Genomic DNA, 20204 nt, shown 5'->3' on the forward strand with positions numbered 1-20204 from the left:
TTCAATATAAATAAGTCCAGCAAATGTCAGCTTTTAGCATCTTTTTCTGCTGGTGATTTTAACTGCCTCTCTGTTAGTCCCACTTGCCCTAGACAGCCCCTTTGATTCAACAGTCCTTAGTTATCTCTACCCAGGTCCCTTCTAATTATCTGTATCAATTAGCTGGTGCTGCGAGAGAGAGATCTAATGACCAGGACCTCATCCTAGACAGAACTCAATTAATAATACAATCCATAATCATCAATAGCCTGTGAGTTCCAAACAAATACAGTATCTCTACTTTTAACTCTTTGGTACAGTCTCTATGATTTGGTTTAAATTTAACTTTAATTATAAGGGTACTTCAAAAAGTTCATGAAAAAATATAATTAAAAGATGTTCTGAATCTTTCCATGAACTTTTTGAAGCACCCTTGTAGTTTTAAAATGACAGCCACAGGGCCGAACCCATGGCGCACTCGGGAGAGTGCGGCGCTGGGAGCGCGGCGATGCTCCCGCCGCGGGTTCGGATCCTATATAGGAATGGCCGGTGCACTCACTGGCTGAGTGCCGGTCATGAAAAAGACAAAAAAAAAAAAAAAAAAAAAAAATGACAGCCACATTGTTCCGTACATGAGTGCACCATTTAGGTTTCTGGCTGACCAGAACAGGAATGCATTGGGAGGAGAGTAGCTGGCTCTCAGAGTTTAGGAAAGACTGAAGCACTCATTTATGAAGAGGCAGAAGCATGGGTAGGTGGGGGTGTAGATATGAGGCATTCATTGATAATCGCATCACAGCCCCTCCACAGAAACAAATGAGTGCCAGCTGTTGCTGTCATCTTTGCATAGCTCTGTCCTTGAGTCAAATTCGCAGGAAAGGTTTTTCCTGGCGGGGTTGGGCATGTAGCCTGAGCTTGGCCAGTCAAATACTTCTACCCAAGACTTTAACTCTGGAGCAAGTTTATTCATTTATTCATTCATTCATTCATTCAATTACTCATTCACTCAACAAATATTTATGAGCTTCTAGGTGCTAAAGATATAACAGTGGAAAATAAAACCTGCCCTCCTGGAATTTATATTCTAGTAGTATGAAAGAACAAATTTTTTAAATGTATACATTTGTCAGGTGGTGATAAGTTCTACTTAGAAAAATAAAACTGGATGAGGGAATATGGAATGTAGCAATGCAGATGGCCATGTTACTTTATGCAAGATGGGCAAGGAAGGCCTGTAACAAAGTACCCATTTGAGCAGAGACCTGAAAGAAGCAAATGCATGAGCCATGTGGATATTTCGAGCAGTTCTGTCCAATGGAAATGTAATATGAGCCACATAGGTAATTTTTAACTTTCTAGTAGCCACATCAAAAAAGGAAAAAAATGGGTGAAATGAATTTTAATATTTTATCTTACCTGACATGTCCAAAAGGTTTTCATTTCAACATATAATCAATATAAAAAAAATTTAATGAGAGATTTAGGTTCTTTTTTTTTTGTAATAAGTCTTCCAAATCTTGTGTGTATTTCACACTGACAGTGCATCTCAACTCAAGGCCTTAATACCCACATGTGGCTCCCAGCTACCACATTGGGCAGCACAGGTCCAGGATGAGAGATTGCCCCCAAGAGGCTACTGCAAACTTCAAGGACCTGAGAGAGCATGTCTGACATGTCTGCAAAAGAGCACAAAGGCCATAGTAGCTAATGGAGCATGACCAAAGAGGAGGGTGGTGAGGCAGGAGGTCAGACCAGGTAGAGGCAGCCCAATCATGCAGGGTGCAGTGGGCCCTTGCAAGGACTTCCACTGTTACTCTGAATGAAGATGGAAGCCACAAGGGATGGGATAGCTTCATGGGCCTGGGACTTGTATGGCTGCACAGAGCCCCATGCTTAGTTTAATGCTCTACTGTTACCACCCTGGAATTCTCAATTTTTGGACAAGGGGCTCCACATTTTCATTTTGCACTGGTCCCCACAAATTATGTGGCTGTGACCAGAGAGTTTCAGTTAGAAAGTGACATGAATTGTTCTGTTTTAAAAGAATTAGTCCAGCTTCTGTGTAAAGAACAGGCTGTAGGAAACATAAGGGTAGAAGTAGGAAAAACAGCTAGGATGCTGTTGATTGAAGCCAGGTGAGAGATGATGATGGCAAGTGACATCAAGAGGAGGGACCAGTTAGTTCCATTTGCCTGCAGCTTCAGCATGGTGCCTGTCAACTTGCCTGTCTATGGCAGCATCCTGGCCAGCCAGCTCCTGCTGCCCACACCACTGATTTCTGCCCAGTTTCCATGCTGTTTGCCTGTTAATCTGAGAGCCCTATATCTTTCCAGCATATTTTATTTTTCATAAAAGAGCAGGCATTAGTTTCTCTTCTTGCCTACCCTTTTTCTAAGTGATAGCAAGATACTCTATAGTCCCACCCAAACTGTCCACAATAACAAATGGGAATTGTCCAAAAGAAAATTGAGGTGCTGTCACAAAATCAGGTTCTTCTGTAATTGAGAAAATGAGCTGCTGAATGAAGGAAGGAAAGAATGGTCTAGGTCAAGCAGTTTCTGGGTTAGGTCACTCTGGCTGGAATTTATTATACATTAACTCCATTGATTCCAATTAAGAAGTAGGTATAAAACATTACCCCTGCCCCCCAAAAATCTGCATGGGTTTGGAAGGATAGGGTCTACTAAAATTTATGTGAATATAAAGTACATCTACAATACATTTAAGACTCACAAATACACTGCTAACTGTCATAAAGGAAAAAGGAAAAGTTAACCAACTTTTTGGACTTTTTCTTATTTTATATATATATTTAAGTTTCTACAACTACCTTGATGTTTACACTGGCAAATGAAAAAAAAATTCATCACTATTTAATTTTTAGGTAGGTAATCAAATAGAAAATTCATCAGGTGATGCTAAAAATGATATGATACAACTGCCAGCAAGTTAAATACCAGTAAGTAAAAAATTTATACTTCCTAGCCTAAAATTCTTAAAAAATAATTTATTTTCCATGTGCTCAAACTTTTTCTAAAATGACAAAACATGGATGAAACCAACTCCCAACCTGAAGGGCTTATGTCACCTACTCACCTTTTTCTGAAGAACATTGATTTTTCTTTCCTTCACTTCTAACATATCTTTCATGTCACGAATCTCTCCGGCCAGTGTCCCCTTCTCTTCTGTAAGGTCCTGCAGCTGTTTTGTTTTTTTATTGAGAAAAGATTCTTTTTCTTCTAGTCGTAATCTCAGTGCATCTACCTGAAATCAGGAAAAAGAAAGAAAGTTGTGGTTTTACAAAGAGGACACCAATAACCATCGCTGGTGCCCTTGGAGGAGGTGGGGCAGCCATATGCCTCCGAGGCACAGCATGATCAAACCACTACTCAAGAGCACCTCCATGGCAGGCCTTTAAACAGCTTGTATCTACATTAAAGCTTTGTTGTGTGTGTCTCTGAACAGTGACGCTTTTTTTCTTTTTTTTAATAGACGGTTTCTATGAAATAAGACATTATGAAACAGTAGTATGTTTCCATGTTTGTTTCCCTGCTTATGGGAAACAACATGTTTATTTGGGCTGGAAACAAAGCACACTACTACTCTGTGTCTCTGAAAGCCTAGGAAGGGTAAAACACTTCTTGCACTTTGCAGCATCCTCCAGGAATATGGAGAACACAATAAGCCATGCACAGACATCTGGAAGAACAAGATTGACACACAGAGAAACACTCCCAAATTAGAAAAATATATGTTGCCATGAGGAAGTTAATGCTGCTGGAGGAAGAAACTAATGCAGAAATGTAACACCCATTCTCAAGCTTTATGAAAGACTGCTTTCCAAATTCTTAAAAAAAAAAAAAAAGACAAAGCATACAAAACAAATCCTATTTCTATCGCAGTTCAAAAATTAGAAAATTACAAGTCCTGCTTTTCAAATGTTATTAATAGGAGGAGAACATATAAGCTTTATTTTTTTTTAAATTTAACATGCTGAAGACCATGTGTTAAGAAAGTCGTGTTTCTAAACTACTAAGACTAGGTCATAGAAAAATGAGACAATCAATCCAAAGAATATGAAGACCACCAAAAGATCACTTTAAAGTCAATCATCTAAAGTCTTTTTAAATTCTACTTTATTGATCTACAATACCATATTTTCAACCTTGTTTATAAATGCACATTAATCTAGTTTAAAAACTAACTGTGACAAACATTATATTTGAAGTTATTGTCCTTAATTATTTTCAATAACAGTCTATGAGATTTCCAAGGAAACTGTTCTCAGCTGAACAATGACATTTAATACATTACTCCCAAGATAGTTTATTTTTATTGGACGTAAAAAAAAGATTAAAGCCCTTTGCTGAATTGAGGTGCTACCATTTCAGCAGATACCCCTGCTATGATCTGAATGTTTGTATTGGCCCAAAATTCATATGCTGAAATCAAATCCCCACACAATAGTATTAAGAGGTGGGGCTTTTAGGAAGTGATTAGGTCATGAGGGCAAAGCCCTCATGAATGGGATTAGTTCCCTAGTAAAAGAGGCTCAGAGGAGTTCATTTGCCCCTTTTACCATGTGAGGATGCAGGAAGAAGACACCATCTATAAAGCAGACAGCAGCCCTCACCAGACACTGAATTTGCTGGTTCCTTGACATTGGAGTTCCCAACCTCTAGAACTGTAAGAAATAAATTTCTGTTGTTTATAAGCCACTCAGTCTAGGTATTTTGTTATAGCAGCCTGAATGAACTAAGACAACCACCATGACTTATTTTCTCTAGATCATTAAATACACCTTAATATTTGATCATATGTAAAAGCCAGGGTTAGAACCACCCACAGGTTCTAGGAGTTACCTCAAGGATCTGTCCTGGTCATTTTAGGAAGGGATGTATGAAATACACTATGTTTACTACAACAAATCAAAATTAAATGAGATCATACAGTGAATCTAAAAACATGTCCACAAAATGATGTTTACAGAAATGTTTATAGTAGCATTATTCTTAATGGATCACACTGAACCTAATTGCCCATGAATTAATAAATGAGTAAACAAAACTGTGGTATATTTATATGGAATAATATTTATCCATAAAAAGTAATGAACTACAGATATATGCAATAACATAGGTGAATCTCAAAAGCATTCTGAGTAAAAGAGTCTACAGGATTTATGATTCCATTTCCATTTCTATGAAATTCTAAAAGAGGTAAAACTAATCTATGGTGATAGAAATTAGAGCAATGCCTCTTCAATAAGTGGTACTGGAAAAATTGGAATCCATATGCAGAAGAATGAAACTAGATATGCACCTCTCACCATATACTAAAATCAACTCAAAATGGATTAAAAACTTAAGTATAAGACCTGAAACTGTAAAATTACTAAGGAAAAACATAGGTGAAACACTTCAGAAACTAGGTCTGGGCACAGACTTTATGAACATGAGCCCAAAAGCACAAGCAACAAAAGAAAAAATAAACAAATGGGAATATATCAAACTAAAAAGCTTCTGCACAGCAAAGCAAACAGAGTGAAATGACAACCTACAAAGTGGGAGAAAATTTTTGCTAACTATGCATTCAAAAAGGGATTAATATCCAAGGAACTCAAGCAATTACACATTAAAAAAAACAAATAACCCAATTAAAAAATGGGCAAAGGAGCCCAATAGACATTTCTCAAAGGAAGACATACAAATGGCCAACAGGTACACGAAAAAAAAGCTCAGCATCACTAGTCATCAGTGAAATGCAAATTAAAACCACATTGAAATATCATCTCACTCCAGTTAGACTGGCTATAATCAAAAAGATAGTGAATAACAAATGCTGGCGAGGCTGTGGAGAGAAAGGAACACTCCAGCACTATTGGTGGGACTGTAAATTAGTACAACCACTATGGAGAAGAGTATGGAAGTTTCTTAAACAACTACAGATAGATCTTCCATATGATCCAGGAATCCAACTTCTGGGTATAAACCCAGAAGAATGGAAATCATCATGTCAAAGGGATATCTGCACTCCTGTGTTCATCACAGTTCTGTTTACAGTAGCCAAGATATGGAACCAACCTAAATGTCCATCAGTGGATGATTGAATAAGGAAACTGTGGTATATATACACCATGGAATACTACTCTGCTGTAAAAAAGAATGAAATTCTCCCATTTGCAACAACATGGATGAGCTTGGAGAAATTCATGTTGAGTGAGATAAGCAAAGCACAGAGGGATATACACTGCATGTACCCACTCATAAGTGATAGCTAAGAGAGAAAGAAGGAAGGAAAGAAAGACCACGGTGTTGTGTTGGACTTGCAGCGAGAGAGAGCATACCTAGGGATACAAAGTGGAGTGGGGGAAAGAGGGATGGGGAGGGAAGATGGGGGTAATTGAGTGGGGGATATAGGGTACAATTCCAATTTATGATAATGGGCATGCTGCCAGTATAGATCTGGCTTTCACATCTTAGGCACAAGGGTTGACAATCAGCTTTGTATCTCATGAATATTCATAACCAATAAAAAAAAAGAAAAGTAACTTCTAGATTGTAATTAAGGAAGACATTATCTTAAATACAAATGGAACCAATTGCTCACATTCACATAATTCTTAACAACCAATTTGAACAAATGGCCACAATAAATTTTCTCCCTGATCCCCCTTCCAAAAAAAAAAAATTCAGAGTAATGGCTGCCTGGAGTGGGAGGTGGGAAGGACTGATTGCAAAGGACCAGGAGGGAATTTTTTGTTCTCTAAACTGACCAGGAGAGTGGTTATGTGGCATACAGGTTGTCAAAACTCATTGAACTATACAGTTTAATTCTTTATACTTCAATATACAGTTATAATTTGTATTTTAATAATGTTGAAAAATATATGATTATATAACTAAGCATTAACAAACCTCTTGTGACAATCTCTTTCATGAAAGAGAGAGACCAAAACAAAACAAAAAAACCAGCCTAGCAACTAAATTGCCATATAACTCTATTAGAATGAAGAAGGGAGGGTGAGATAGGGTTCACATGGGTGATGAAAGAGTTTAATCCTCACCTGCAATACCAGGAAGTCAATAAATAGTAGCTACATCAACAATCGAGAAGCAGAGATACAAGCATATTCTTTAGAGATATCCAAATAACCAGGCAAAAAGGAGTTAAAGGAGGTTGTCTTAAGGAAGCAAAAATGGGATGGGGAAAAGAGGGTTCCTGCATTTTACAATAAATCTTGTCGAACATTTTGCTTCTTTATACTACAGGCAAGTAAAATGTGGATGAAAAGAAAAAAAAGACAAAAGAAATTTAAAACAAAAAGAATGTGAGAATACCATAATAAGCCAATAGGAACAATGGAAAGAGGACACTTAATCCATCTGTGAGGATCAGGACAAATAATTCTCGTTCCCCTGATCCAGCTTTCCAACCTCAGTCTCCCCATCTGTAAAACAAAGAGCCAGGAAGAGATAGTCTCTACGTTCCTGACATTTTATTATTTTAAAGGAAGGAATGAAAATTTGGCAGAATACATCAGGGAAGGATGACGACATTAGAGATAAAGAAAAGTTATTGAAGTAGAATCCCATTTTCTTACTCCTTACCAAGAAAGAGGTGCCAAAGTTATGTTTCTAAAGGTCAAAGGTGATGAGGATGTGGGTGAGTAGAGAGTTTTTTCAAGTTTCTGGCTGGAAGAGGAGGAGGAAGCTGGCAGGTCCCAGTAGAGGCAGTGGTGATGACAGGTGTTTGGAGCCCACAAGGCACAGCGGCCCTGACTGCATGACCAGAAAGGGTGAACATTCCATGACTGCAGAGGGCGAGGACTGCAGATTCCTCAAATACCTGATAGCTGTGCCTCCTCTCACATTATTCCCATAGAGATATAGGGGCTGGGAAGGTGGAGGAGATACTCATGTCCTGGGGATCTTCCCTTTCCTATATGAGATTTCACTCCAAGTGCACTAAAGCTGAAGCATCCCAGATTCTTAAGTGGCCTATCTTTGCTTAAAGTTATCTTCATGTACCAACCTGGAATAACACCAGTATTTTTCTTTGGGTTTTTTTCATATCTGGTAAGAACTTATGGTTTTTAGTTTAAGCATAAAGAATGGGCATTTGGTGGGTTCTTGGGAACTGGCAGGACAGGCTGATCACTCCAGATTATAGCAGTGGTTGTAAGGGGTTACAATCAATTGTAGATTTTTGCACATGGGCTTACATGGACTCAGTAAGACTCTGAGAAGAAACCCATGACTGTGGCCCCAATAGTCTCACAGCTGGATGGTCTATATCTGGAGCAAAGGAAATGCCCAATATCCAAACTGTGATATAAATAAATTACAATACGGGAGGTAGTGAGTGGTGCTGGAGAGAGTTTAGAAAAAGAGACTCTGTAACGATGAGAGAGAGAGTCAAGGGCTCTTAAAATTATTTGGCGTTGAGTGAAGAGACAGAGAAAAGTTTTCCATATTCCCAAATGTTTTGACTTTTATGTCTCTACCTGATGTTGGAATATAACCTAGACTTCAAGGCTTAACATTTGTAGCACCTTCTTGCCATGTGTGATCTATCAGTGCCCTGACGCATCTTCCTGAGTCCAGAAGAGATGAAAAGCAACCCCAGCCATGAGAATATTTCTCCAGGAACAAAACAGAGAGCAAGGATGGTTGTGATCAACACAGCACTCGTAACATGCAAACTCAACATGGCAGCAGGGAGTCTTTGCCAGCCAAAGTCTTCTATTTCAGAGTTTATTTTTCATGTGCTGGAAAGTATGTACTTAACTTCAAAGGAATTTGGATCATGCCCTTCAATCACCTTCACTCTATCCTTAGACTTTGCACAGTCTCATAGAATCAAGAAACGAAGTTTGAGAGTCTTTAAAAAAAAAAAAAAAGACAAAACTTTGACCTGTACCGCATCCAATTCTCAGCCAACATTAGCCTAGTTTGCAGTAAGCAAGTATGACATCATTTCTAAAGTCAAATTTGAACTTCCAGATGGCGCAAAACCACAAGCAGGCGCACAGGCCTTCTGGCACACAGAAGTTTACATACAGGGAAGATAAGGTAAGAAAGAATATATTCTGTTAAAAATTAGAATATGTAGTTCTAAACTGGGTATCAATCAGAGGAATTAAAGTTCCCCTCACTAATACTCTGACTTTACTCAATAGTGTACATCATTTAAAAAAAAAATCAGAAAAGCCCTGAAGTCTAGATTATAGTCCAACATCAGGTAGAGACATAAAAGTTAAAATGTTCAGGAATATGGAATACCTTTCTCTGCCTCTTCACTCAACACCAAATAATTTTAAGAGCACTTGATTCTCTCTCTTAAACTTTGGCAGTTGACTCAATAATAAAACTTGGCAAAGCAAACAGCACCATCATTTCCCAGAAAAACAAAAGAAAATTAGAACTGTATGATATAGTCAGTTCACAAAGACCCATACGGTTGAATTTCCAATTTTCGCTTATGACTTAACCACATGGGAACTAGTCACCTAATGTTAAAACTAGGACAAGCTCTTCTTTTTAAGAGAATTACTCATTTCCTTTTGATCCAGTTGTGCATGTATTTGTGTGTGTGTGTGTATGTGTGTGTTTAAGAGCATGTAACATATGAAAATTTAACCTTTTATCTGGCAGTATAAAACATAAAACATTTGTTATCACTTCAGTTCCAGGTAATAACTTGAAAGAAAAGGACTATGGCAACGCAATTGGCAAAAATTGCCAAAATCGGAGTCAAGCATTATTAATCTTTATGTCAGCACCCAGGAATTATAACCAGTTCCAATGGTGAGGTATGTTTCTAGAAGTTCTATACATAAGGCTCCTGACCTTTCTGCTATATTTTACATGGGCCTTCAGAAATGGTTTCAATGTTGTGACAAAACACTAAGTGCTACTTGATGTGCCATAAATAATTTTTTTAAATCAAATGGTTCGTTTCAATTGTAAAATGACTACAGCCACACTTCAGAAAAAAACACTGGAGGGAGAAAAAGGGGCCACTTGAAAATTTTCACAGATTAAAGACTGCTTGCTTGACAACACTTCAGGAATTGAATAAACATGCTATCACAAAGAACAACTTGAACAGAAAATGAAACTGAAACACTCACAAAAGCTCCCAATATAGTTTTATTTCACATTCAAAGTCTCGTTTGTTTGTTTTTCCTAATAGTAGCTCTGGGTTAAGGGTATATTTGCAATCACTCAAATGGGGAGACAGTTTCAAAGTTGGAAGCATGCATAATGTACACAGCCTCCAAAGACACAAACACTGAAAATAGCCTAAATCCTAAAACTTTGCTGTGGTGGTAACCACTCGTACTCACTCATATCCAACTCTCCTTCCCGAACACAAGGATAGCCCTTCCCAGCCTCCTTGCAGGAAGATGAATCCCTGTGTTTATTCATGAAATGTAAGCTGAAGTGAGATACATCACTTCCTGCCTATACCACCCCCACCTCTCCCCTTCCTCAAAGATCGTGGAAACTACGTTTTCCAGATGGTAGAGCGACAGGATGGGACAACTTCCAAAAGTCAGGACCCTCAAGTGACCTTGAGAAGCAGGATCTCCCCCCACCAATCCCCAGTCCCCAGCATGGGTTGAATTTACAGTATGGATATGTTAAATCACTCAGATATTATTATAATAATCTCCCCTGGTTCTTCTAGGAAGTAGGCACCTGAAAACTATAGAGCTTTGTTTGTCTTAAAGATTATCATGAACCTAAAAGAAATAAGGACATTGTACCTCCCTCCACTCTTTCTTCATGTAGGACCCTCTCCTTTCACCTCAAATCCAAAGAAGGGAGAAAATAACAGAGAGACAAGAACAGAGCTAAAAGGAAGAAGCAGTAGAACCCTGGGGAATGGACACAGGGGTTAAAGATCAAGACCTCGGGGAGAAGAGAGAAAGAGACTTAAGAGAAAGGATCCCCTTAAGCTCAGCAGCTTGAGTTTCAGTTTGGATAGATAAGCGGCACAAGACGACAACTCTCTTTTGCAACACCCTCTCCTTGCAGATATATATGTCCAACCAACTCATGACAACAGCTTTCCAAATATCAAGAACAAAACTAAGGTGCTGCAAGAAAAATGGGGATAATAACAGTATCTCCTTCATCAAGTTATTTTGAGGATTAAATTAAATAACACATGTAAAGCACTTAGCACAGTGCCTGGCACCTAGAAACACTCAATAAATTTTTGCCACTGTTATTATATTTTATTATTCTGCTTTCCACACCTTCTAATCCCATGATTTATATGCTGCAGGAATGCAATAAATGTTTCTGAACAACGGCCCTCTAGAAGAATCAAGAACCAGCAAATGAGGTTTTGTGCTCTAACATGTACCAGAGTGTTATATCTTTGGACATTTATTTTTAAATATTTCAGCATACACTGGATGATACGTGTGTCAGTATGGAGGGGTGTCAAGATGGGTGGCTGGGTGGGTGTGTAGGTGGATGAATGTATTTCCCAAATGGGAATAAATTCTCCAAGGGCAGTTAATTAGCTTATGAAAGACTTTAATTAAAAGCTAACATTCCAGAGTCAATGACCAAAAGTACTTAGATATTCTCTATATTTGATGAACACCTGAAAACTGGTCAGTTAACAAAATTGATGTGAGGAGTGATTTTCCCTTGGTGACATGAGTTGTGCTTGAGATGTGTGGATTGGCTGGAGAGGTTGCATAGGCATACCTACTTCCAGGAGCAAGATTTAAGACCATGTGTCCAAAATAAACATGATGCAAGGCACATCTGCACTTTTCGATTTTCTAATAACCACACTCAAGAAGGAAAAATAAACAGGTGAAATTAGTTTTAATAATATATTTAAGTTAATCCACTATATCTAAAATAGTATTACTTAACATGTAATCAATATGAAAATACTGAGATATTTTATATTCTTTTTTTTTTTTTTCATATTGTCTTCAAAATTCAGCACTTATTTCACAGTTTGAGCACATTTCAATTAGGACAAGCCACAGTAGCCACATGTGGCTCGTGGCTACCATACTGTCAGTGCAGGTCTATGGCTCCAGTAAGCCCAAAAGTTTCAATCCTTGGAATGGAGTCCTAGGCTTAGAATTTCAATCTTCTTCGTGTAGATGCTTCAGTGAGGATTTTGTCCCAACAGAAAACACAAGGTTGGTGGATCCCTGCCATAAGAAATATCACATTGACTTAGGTCAAAGCTTTCATGGCCTCAAAAGGACAGAGAGCTGGAACTTCAAGGAGTGCTCAGAGGGGCTATACGACTGTGACATACTACCTAGAGGCAAGGTCATGGGTCAGGCTTCCTACAGCCTTCCCTTCTCTAACCATCAAAGCCTACTGATCTCTACCAAAGAGAACCATATAACTGTCAATGACCTGATAGGCTTGGTGATTCAGTTAGCACGAATCTTTCTGGAGTCTTGCTGAAAGAAGAATTCAGAATAATCATTGCTTTCATAAATTCTTTCACGCCTATCTCTAACTACAGCAAAAGTTGTTTTTCAGAAAAAATGTTCTTCAGCAGCTACACCATGAAATCTGGCTCTATGGATGTGGGGATGTCCATCTTTTACCCTATGCTTGGTTATGCCCTTCTCTCTTTGACTTCTGCAGCTATTTTGATTTCAGATTTCTCTTCTTTGTAGGTGTTCTTTTTCCATCCAGTAACTAGAACCATTTATTCATTCATTGAAGAAATATGAAGAAGCAATGTGCCAGACATTGTTCTAGGTGTTAGGGATACATTGTTCTAGGTGTGTTAAGCCTTTTAACAAGACAGTGGAGTCTGTGACTTACTCAACCACATACTGTGAGGTTTGGGGTGGGGGCAGAGCAAAGAAGTGGTATGCCAATATCATTAGTAACGTGAGTTTTAGGATGAGGGGAATAATACAGACATAAAATCTAAGAACTTGAGTAAAAACTTTGTAATACTAAATTCAAATTGTAAATAGTATGAACACATGATGTATTTTCTCTTTTAAAAAATATTTTCTAGCTTTGTCCACTAAAAAGGCTTAGAAAAAAACTGACCACCTTTGTAGCAATGAGCACCCACCCCAAATGCCCAGATTGTGGTCTCTAAAAACCATTTCTCACTTAAAGAAATCCATTTTCATTGTAGAAATTACTGATTTTAGGTCTGAAGAAAAAAAGGTACACGGTGAGTGCAGAACACCTTGTTAAACTGGAAAGCAAGGAAGTTATTTAAGACCAATAGAGTCTTGTTATTGGCCAAGGATGGGATAATTTAATGTACTTTTTCTAAAAAAATTCGTTCCGGCTATACTATGTCAAACAGACACGAGAGGATAGGAATGGAGGATGGGGTCAGGTAGGGGGGTGCTGCAGTGGACCAGGAGGGAGACAGTGGCTGCCACCACTAGGATGAAGGTGGTGGAGAGGGAGAACGGGGATATGTTTGGGATGCATCTTGAGATATGATCAGGAGACAGTCGGCAGAACTGAGAGGGTTTGTATGTGTGGGGGTAAAAGGAAGGAAGAAATCAAAGATAACTCCTGGGCTACTAGCTGGAACAAACCAGTAGATAGTGGAATTATTGCCTGTGCTGGGAAAGACTGGGGAGAATTGGACTTGAGGAAAGGATATTAAGAGTTCGGGATTAGGCATATGTGGTTTGAGATGTCTGGGAAATATCCAGAGGCTACATGACTTGGAAGATCCTGATACAACAGAACTTGGACTGGAATCTAACCTAGTCTACCTGCGTTGGATGAACAGTCCTGTAATTATATCAACATTTCTCCAGAAGACTCATTAGGACACCTCTGCAAATTTACAGATTCACTCCCACATAGATGCAGCTGTCTGAGATCAAATTAACATAAACTTGTAAGGAGAAAACATCTATATATCTCTTCAAAACCAAGAGAAACCCCTTTCCTAAAAGGGCTTCTGGTTTTCAGTCTTTTGTTACAGGGTCTCTCTCCCTCTCAGTCATGAGTAACAAGAGATTTGGTCATTTCAATTAAGCCCTTCAGTTCTTCAAGATGGCTAATTAAGATCAGTGATGTATTTATCCTGCTGTTCATCACTGCAGTCACTAGAGTGATACTGAATGGAGAGGGGAAAACTATGTAAACCAACTATATAATCCCAATTCTGTGTGCTGGCTTCCATTTAGCCATCGAAGGCTTATACTTGATGAGGGGGAAAAAATCTATATTATATTTAAAAATATTTAGACAGCACAAAGAGAAACAATGATGGCTGTATTATGAAGTGGTTCATAATTTACAATATATCTTTCTCTTAGATTATGATTGTTCTCTTATATAATTTCTATTCAAACAATAGGATTCAGGGATATTTAGTATTGTTTAACCACATGCTGTGCTTATAAAAGTTAAGTTACAATCACCAGCTTGTTAATAACACAGTTGAGATTTTCAGGTTGTAAAGACGCATTTGTCTTACCTACCTGTCAAAAAATTATACCCCAGTCTCATATGCCACCTACTTGAAGAAAACAATGCTGGGTTAAGACTGCTCTGCATCACCTACGTGGAAGAATTCATATCATATGTGGGTTAATAACCCAGCCAACTTTATGAAGCCTGTTTTCATACTTAAGTTTTTGGCTACTTCTTACACTAAAATTAGGTGGTTTTAAGTGACTAGTCCAAAGTTCAAATTTTAATGTTCAGTTCAGTTCCAGCAAATTTCTAAAAACACACGGGAATTGTAACTCATGTGTTAATACTTAAACTTTTTGTTAATAAAACTTCCAACACTAACCTTACCTCATTGAACTTACCTCACTGGTTTTTATGCTCACCATAAAACTATAGCTGTCATAATATTTTTGAATTACTACAAAAGGAAGTAAGCCATTCCAAAGTCAATGTTATTTTGCAACATGATGATAGTTATAAATTCAAAATACTTAAAACCAATTTGCAAAGCTATCAATCTTAGTAGCTCCTAACATTTGAAAAGTCCATCTTCAAAACATTTACCATTACCAAAAAAACACGTTTAAGAAAACACTATGTATCATTTATATTGCACTCTTCCCTTCAAGTAAGCACATTAAGTTTAAACATGAAATTGTTTTAACATAAAAATTTTAAATATTGATTTGACTTACATATGCCATGAAATTTCTAAACTATCACTTAAACCCGAGGAACTTAAATCACTGATAATTTAGTACTCAGATTAAGTAATAATTTTGTGATCTCAAGGTCAGTGCTTTTCAATAAATCCAAATAAGAAACCTCCCTCCAGGTATGCCTGAAGTATTTAAAACTCACTAACAAATTGTGAACTGTAGTTGTCTGATTTAGAGTCCTGTCTCTCAAATACTCTTGGAGGATGGGGACCTGTGTTCAAGGACCCATGAGTCTGCATAAGAATTTTTTATGTTGTCTTTTCTTTTTTATGTTGTCTTTTCTTTTCTACGACTATCTCAAAAGTTAAAATGAACTTGTTCTGGATCACGTAAAAAACTACTTATAACTAAGGACTGCTATGAGATTTCAATGTGTCTTTATGTTTGCATTTAAGATTGCTTTGGAGTGAAACAGAAAAAGCACAGAAAGACTTCTTATTTCTCTGATACATTCCCTCCAAGTCTCAGCCACAGGATATCCTGGTGACCATACAAATAAGGGGCTCATCAGCACTACAAATAAAAACAGCAGTTAGTGAGGAAACTGGGTCATCACACAGCACACCACTATGCAGGCTCCCAAACTAGTACCTTAGCCATAGCAGTTGGTACCATATTCATATCAAATATAAACTCAAGTCCAGCAAACAGTATCCTTCTCCATATTAAATCATTATCATTAACTTAAGTTTTATTAACTTTGACATTGTATTTCCATTTAGTTAGTTATGATTTGGCTTCATAGTTCCAAAAGAGCTATAAATGTGTTAGTCTTATCTTTGTCCCTCATTAGCTTAAAATAAGTAATAATTATTACATAAAGCAATTCTGGGTGTCTACAAGGTTCTTTTTTCTTTCTTTTGAAAAGAATTTCTTCCTGAGTGTGAGAAATACTGCTCTAAAGTAAACAGTATTTGTTCTTTGAAATTCTCCCAGGCGTTTTGCAAAAGTTAAACGGGGGCGTGGGAGTGGAGGTGTGTTCCAGGATCAAGTAGACTTGGGAAACACATGAGCTCTAGTGACTCATGGTAGATGTCAGCATACTCAAGTTTCTGGACAGTTGTAGCAAAGATCTTCCTTAATTTGATCTAACTTACCTTTTCCTAGCATCTATTTTTTTCCTCACAGAACCAGTTTTTTTGTAAGAATACATAATAATATCCTTCAGAATATTTTTAGGAAAGACTTCTAAAGTTCAAATTATTAAGCCATGGCATCGATATGAAATGGACGAATGTGGTGAAATGGGGACACACCACTGGATTGGATTCAGAAATCCTCAGCTCAGAGCCAACTAAATACCTTCAAGATGTCCTCTGTGGAGTAGAACTGTAGTTACTAGAGGCTGGGAAGGAGAGGGAGAAGAGGGGATAGCAAGAGGTTACAGCTAGGTAGGAAAAGTAAGCTCTAGTGGTGTACAGTAGTGCTGGGCATGTATAACCAGTGATAATTTTTTATATGTTCTCAAATGGCTAGAGGAGAGTAGCTCAAATGTTCTCATAACTGTTTGCAATGATGAATTTGCTAACTACCCTGATTTGGTCATTACACATTGTATACATGTATTAAAATATAACTCTGTACCCCATAAAAAAAAAGATGTCCTCTGTGGCTAGCACTGTATTAGGTGATGCCCCGGGATGTCTCCTGCATTGCTCAGGGCCACCTGTAAGGTAAGTATTGTTTACAGGTAAAAACACTGAAGCTCTGAGGGCTGGCAAGGCTAATGCAGTAGAGCTGTGATTTCAAGTCCCGTCTTCTGGTTCAAAATCCACTTTACCAACCTACACCCCAGGTTCATTTCTGACTCTGCTGGCACCTGGGGATGGGACCTTGGAAAATGTTGCTTGTTTCTCAGGGACTCAGGTATCTCCTCTATAAATCAACAACATTTTGCTCAATAGCCTCTAGGGTCATTATCTACCCTAAACTTTCATGATGTCAGGAGGTGAGTGACCCAGATACTAAAGCATATTTTAAAGCTTTGGTAATTAAAACAGTTTGGTAGTGATGCAGGAAGAAAAAGACAGACAAGTCCATGAACAAGAAAGAGGAAGTCCAAAATAGATTCATATACACATGGAAATTCAGTACATGATAAAGGTGTCATTCAGATTCAGTAGGGGAAACATGGATCATTCCACTAATAATAGATGAAAACTGATTACTCATTTAGAAAAATAATAAAAGTGAAGCCTTATCTAACTCCTGTGTCAAAAATAAATTCTTAATAGAATAAAGAATTAGATGTAAAAATTTACACCATGAAAGTACTAAAGAAAATATAGGGGCTCTTCTTTTTATTCCTGGGGTAAGGGAGTCCTTCATAAGCAAGAGAAAAAGCCTAGATACCATAAAGGAAAAGATAAACAAATAAGATCAAATATAAATTTAAAATATCTTCATGGAAAAAGAAAAACGGTAAATTGAAGAAAATTTTTGCAAAAGCCAAATGTAAAATGCAATGTGCATTCCAGCATGTATAACATGTTTCCATATGGGAATAAGAAAGGGACCGTTTGCTTGTGTATACTTAGACTATTTCTAGAAAGACTCATATGCAAATAAATAAGGGTTTATTAAATGCCTACTTCATGCTTAGTTACACACGTGATAAAAACAAGGATTAAATTAACACATTAGTCAATTCTACTTGTAAACTAAGGAATCCCAGCCCACCAACTGCTATGGGAACTCAGAGTAAGGTAAATCCAGTCAGGCCCAGAGCTCCCAGAAAATCAACTGATCACCTGCATTTCCAATTTACCCTGCCTCGGGACAGATATGTTACAGATGGAGGAACAGGCAAGGACACAGTCTGTTCACAAAGAATTATTTATGGTGGTACATATTATAGCTGCTATGACTCTGTATCTAGTATATTAATACATTGTCAGAAGGCAAGAAAGAGTAATGGCCACAAGTCTTGAGCAAGACTCCTCAAGTTCAAATCTTAACGTTCCACGTACTCACCATGACTCAGAGAAAGATACAATCTCTCAAAATTCCAGTTTCCTCATCCATAAAATGAGGATAATGATAGTACACATACCACAAGGATTAAATAAAACATGACTTGCAAAGTGTTTTATTACACTGCACTGAGAAATAAAGGAGAAACAATCAATAAACAGCCATTGCTGTTAAATAGTAAATAGTTAAAAATAAAATGATTGCCATGATACATTACACATTCCATCATCCACATATGATTAGTAAATTTAGTCATTAGAGTATTACATGTTAATATTCTAGCAGCTCCCATTAAAAGCAATCCCACTTCTGGGTATGTATATCCAAAGAAAATGAAATCAGTATATTGAATGCACACCTGCACTCCCATGTTCATTGCAGAACTATACACAATAGCCAAGAGATGGAATCAACCTAAATGCCCATCAATAGATGAATGGACAAAAAAAAATGTGGTATATATGCACAATGGAATACTAGCTAGCTGTAAAAAAGAATAAAATCCTGTCATTTAGAGCAGCATGGATGGAACTCGAAACCATCATGTTATGTCAAGTCAGTCAGGCAGAGAAAGTCAAATACTGCATGATATCACTCACATGTGGAATCCAAAAAAGTGATTCTCATCTAAGTGGAGAGTAGACTGGTCGATACCAGAGGCTGGGAAGGGAAGGACGAAGAAGTGAAGAGGTTGGTCAATGGATACAAAGTTACAGTTAGATAGGAAAAATAAGTTCTAGTGTTCTAGGGAAACTTTAGCTAATAATAATGTATTGCAGATTCAAAATAGCGAGAAAAGAGAATCTTGAAAGTTATCACCACAAAGAAATTATAAAAGTTTAGGTGATGGATATGCTAACTACCTGAAAGAGATCATTATACAATGTATGCATATATTGAAACAACACGGTGTACCCCATAAACATGTACAGTTAAAAATTAATTAATTTTCTTAAAAAGCTAACTAACACCTATGAAGCAGTTTCATGAGGTCGATCAGCATTTTGAGACAGGTAGAATTACTTTTCTCTATTTTTCAAGGCCCAGAGTCACATAGCTTATCAGTGACCAAGCAGAGACTTGACCACATGTCTATCCATCTCCAAAGAGCCTGTTCTGAACACCACACTCAGAATTGGAAAGTGGGAAATATTTGAACAACATGAATGACAACCATAGGAGTGAAGAAGAATGTGGCCTGAAGCAAAAAAAGACTAAATGTGCTAAAATTATGATATGTATCTTATTCTTTCTGATATAGATAGATATAGATAGAGGGATACCAGGTAGATATTATTTATATAGATGAAAACATCAAAGCTCTGAGGGGTTTCTAGGATATAATGGCAGAACCGTGATTTTTTATATATCTAATATCCCTTTTATATATATATATATTTATATATTATGTATATGCTATTATTTGCTGCCATATCCACATATGTATATAATCTATATGGCAGCAAATAATAGCTCTATTCTTCACCCAGTCTAAAATGCCCCAAACTGTCATCAACTAGAAAATCCTGCAAAATACAACCTGCAGGTGTACACCTTCCCTCTATACATTCTTATGCTGTGACATTTCAACTTCAGTCAAATATTTAGCACTGAAACAGTCTTCACAAATTTGGTTTTCAAAATAATGAAAACACTTCTCTTATCCTCAGATACTCAGAAACGTCTTTTACACACACAAATAGCTGAAAGAAAGAAAGGTTCACTACCGAGGTTCCACTGTAACACATCCTACTAAGGTGTGTGCTGAATTTAGAAACACACTTTCACTTTTAAGCCAAGTTGGGCCTTTACATCATTGACTTTTAGGAAGAGCATAAATGATTCTGAAACGGATGATAACACCAAACCCTGTGCAAATTTACTTTGGCCAGAGCCAACGATTGTTTCTCTGTTGGGATTTATTACAGTCTCTTCAGACTTGGAAGCATTTTCTTACTAAGAAATGGGAGCTGGAAAAAAACTGAGCTCCATGAACAAAGAAGACAGTCACTATAAAAACCAAATAAGCCAGAAGCAAGAACTGCCATCATGCTTAAAAATTTAAAGTCAAGGTAGGTACAAT

The 20204-nt window shown here is 37.4% G+C and overlaps 1 protein-coding gene across 1 annotated transcript in view; it reads right to left on the reverse strand.

The window, feature by feature from the left end:
* ERC2 (ELKS/RAB6-interacting/CAST family member 2) overlaps positions 1-20204 on the reverse strand; it is a 799084-nt gene that overhangs the window by 422111 nt on the left and 356769 nt on the right. The window contains exon 7 of the mRNA XM_063113405.1: positions 3076-3243. Coding sequence (XP_062969475.1) covers positions 3076-3243 — 168 coding nt within the window. The remainder of the gene's footprint in view (positions 1-3075; positions 3244-20204) is intronic.

The sequence above is a fragment of the Cynocephalus volans genome, chromosome 11 (genome assembly GCF_027409185.1).
Source record: "Cynocephalus volans isolate mCynVol1 chromosome 11, mCynVol1.pri, whole genome shotgun sequence".
In the NCBI taxonomy this organism is placed as follows: Eukaryota; Metazoa; Chordata; class Mammalia; order Dermoptera; family Cynocephalidae; genus Cynocephalus; species Cynocephalus volans.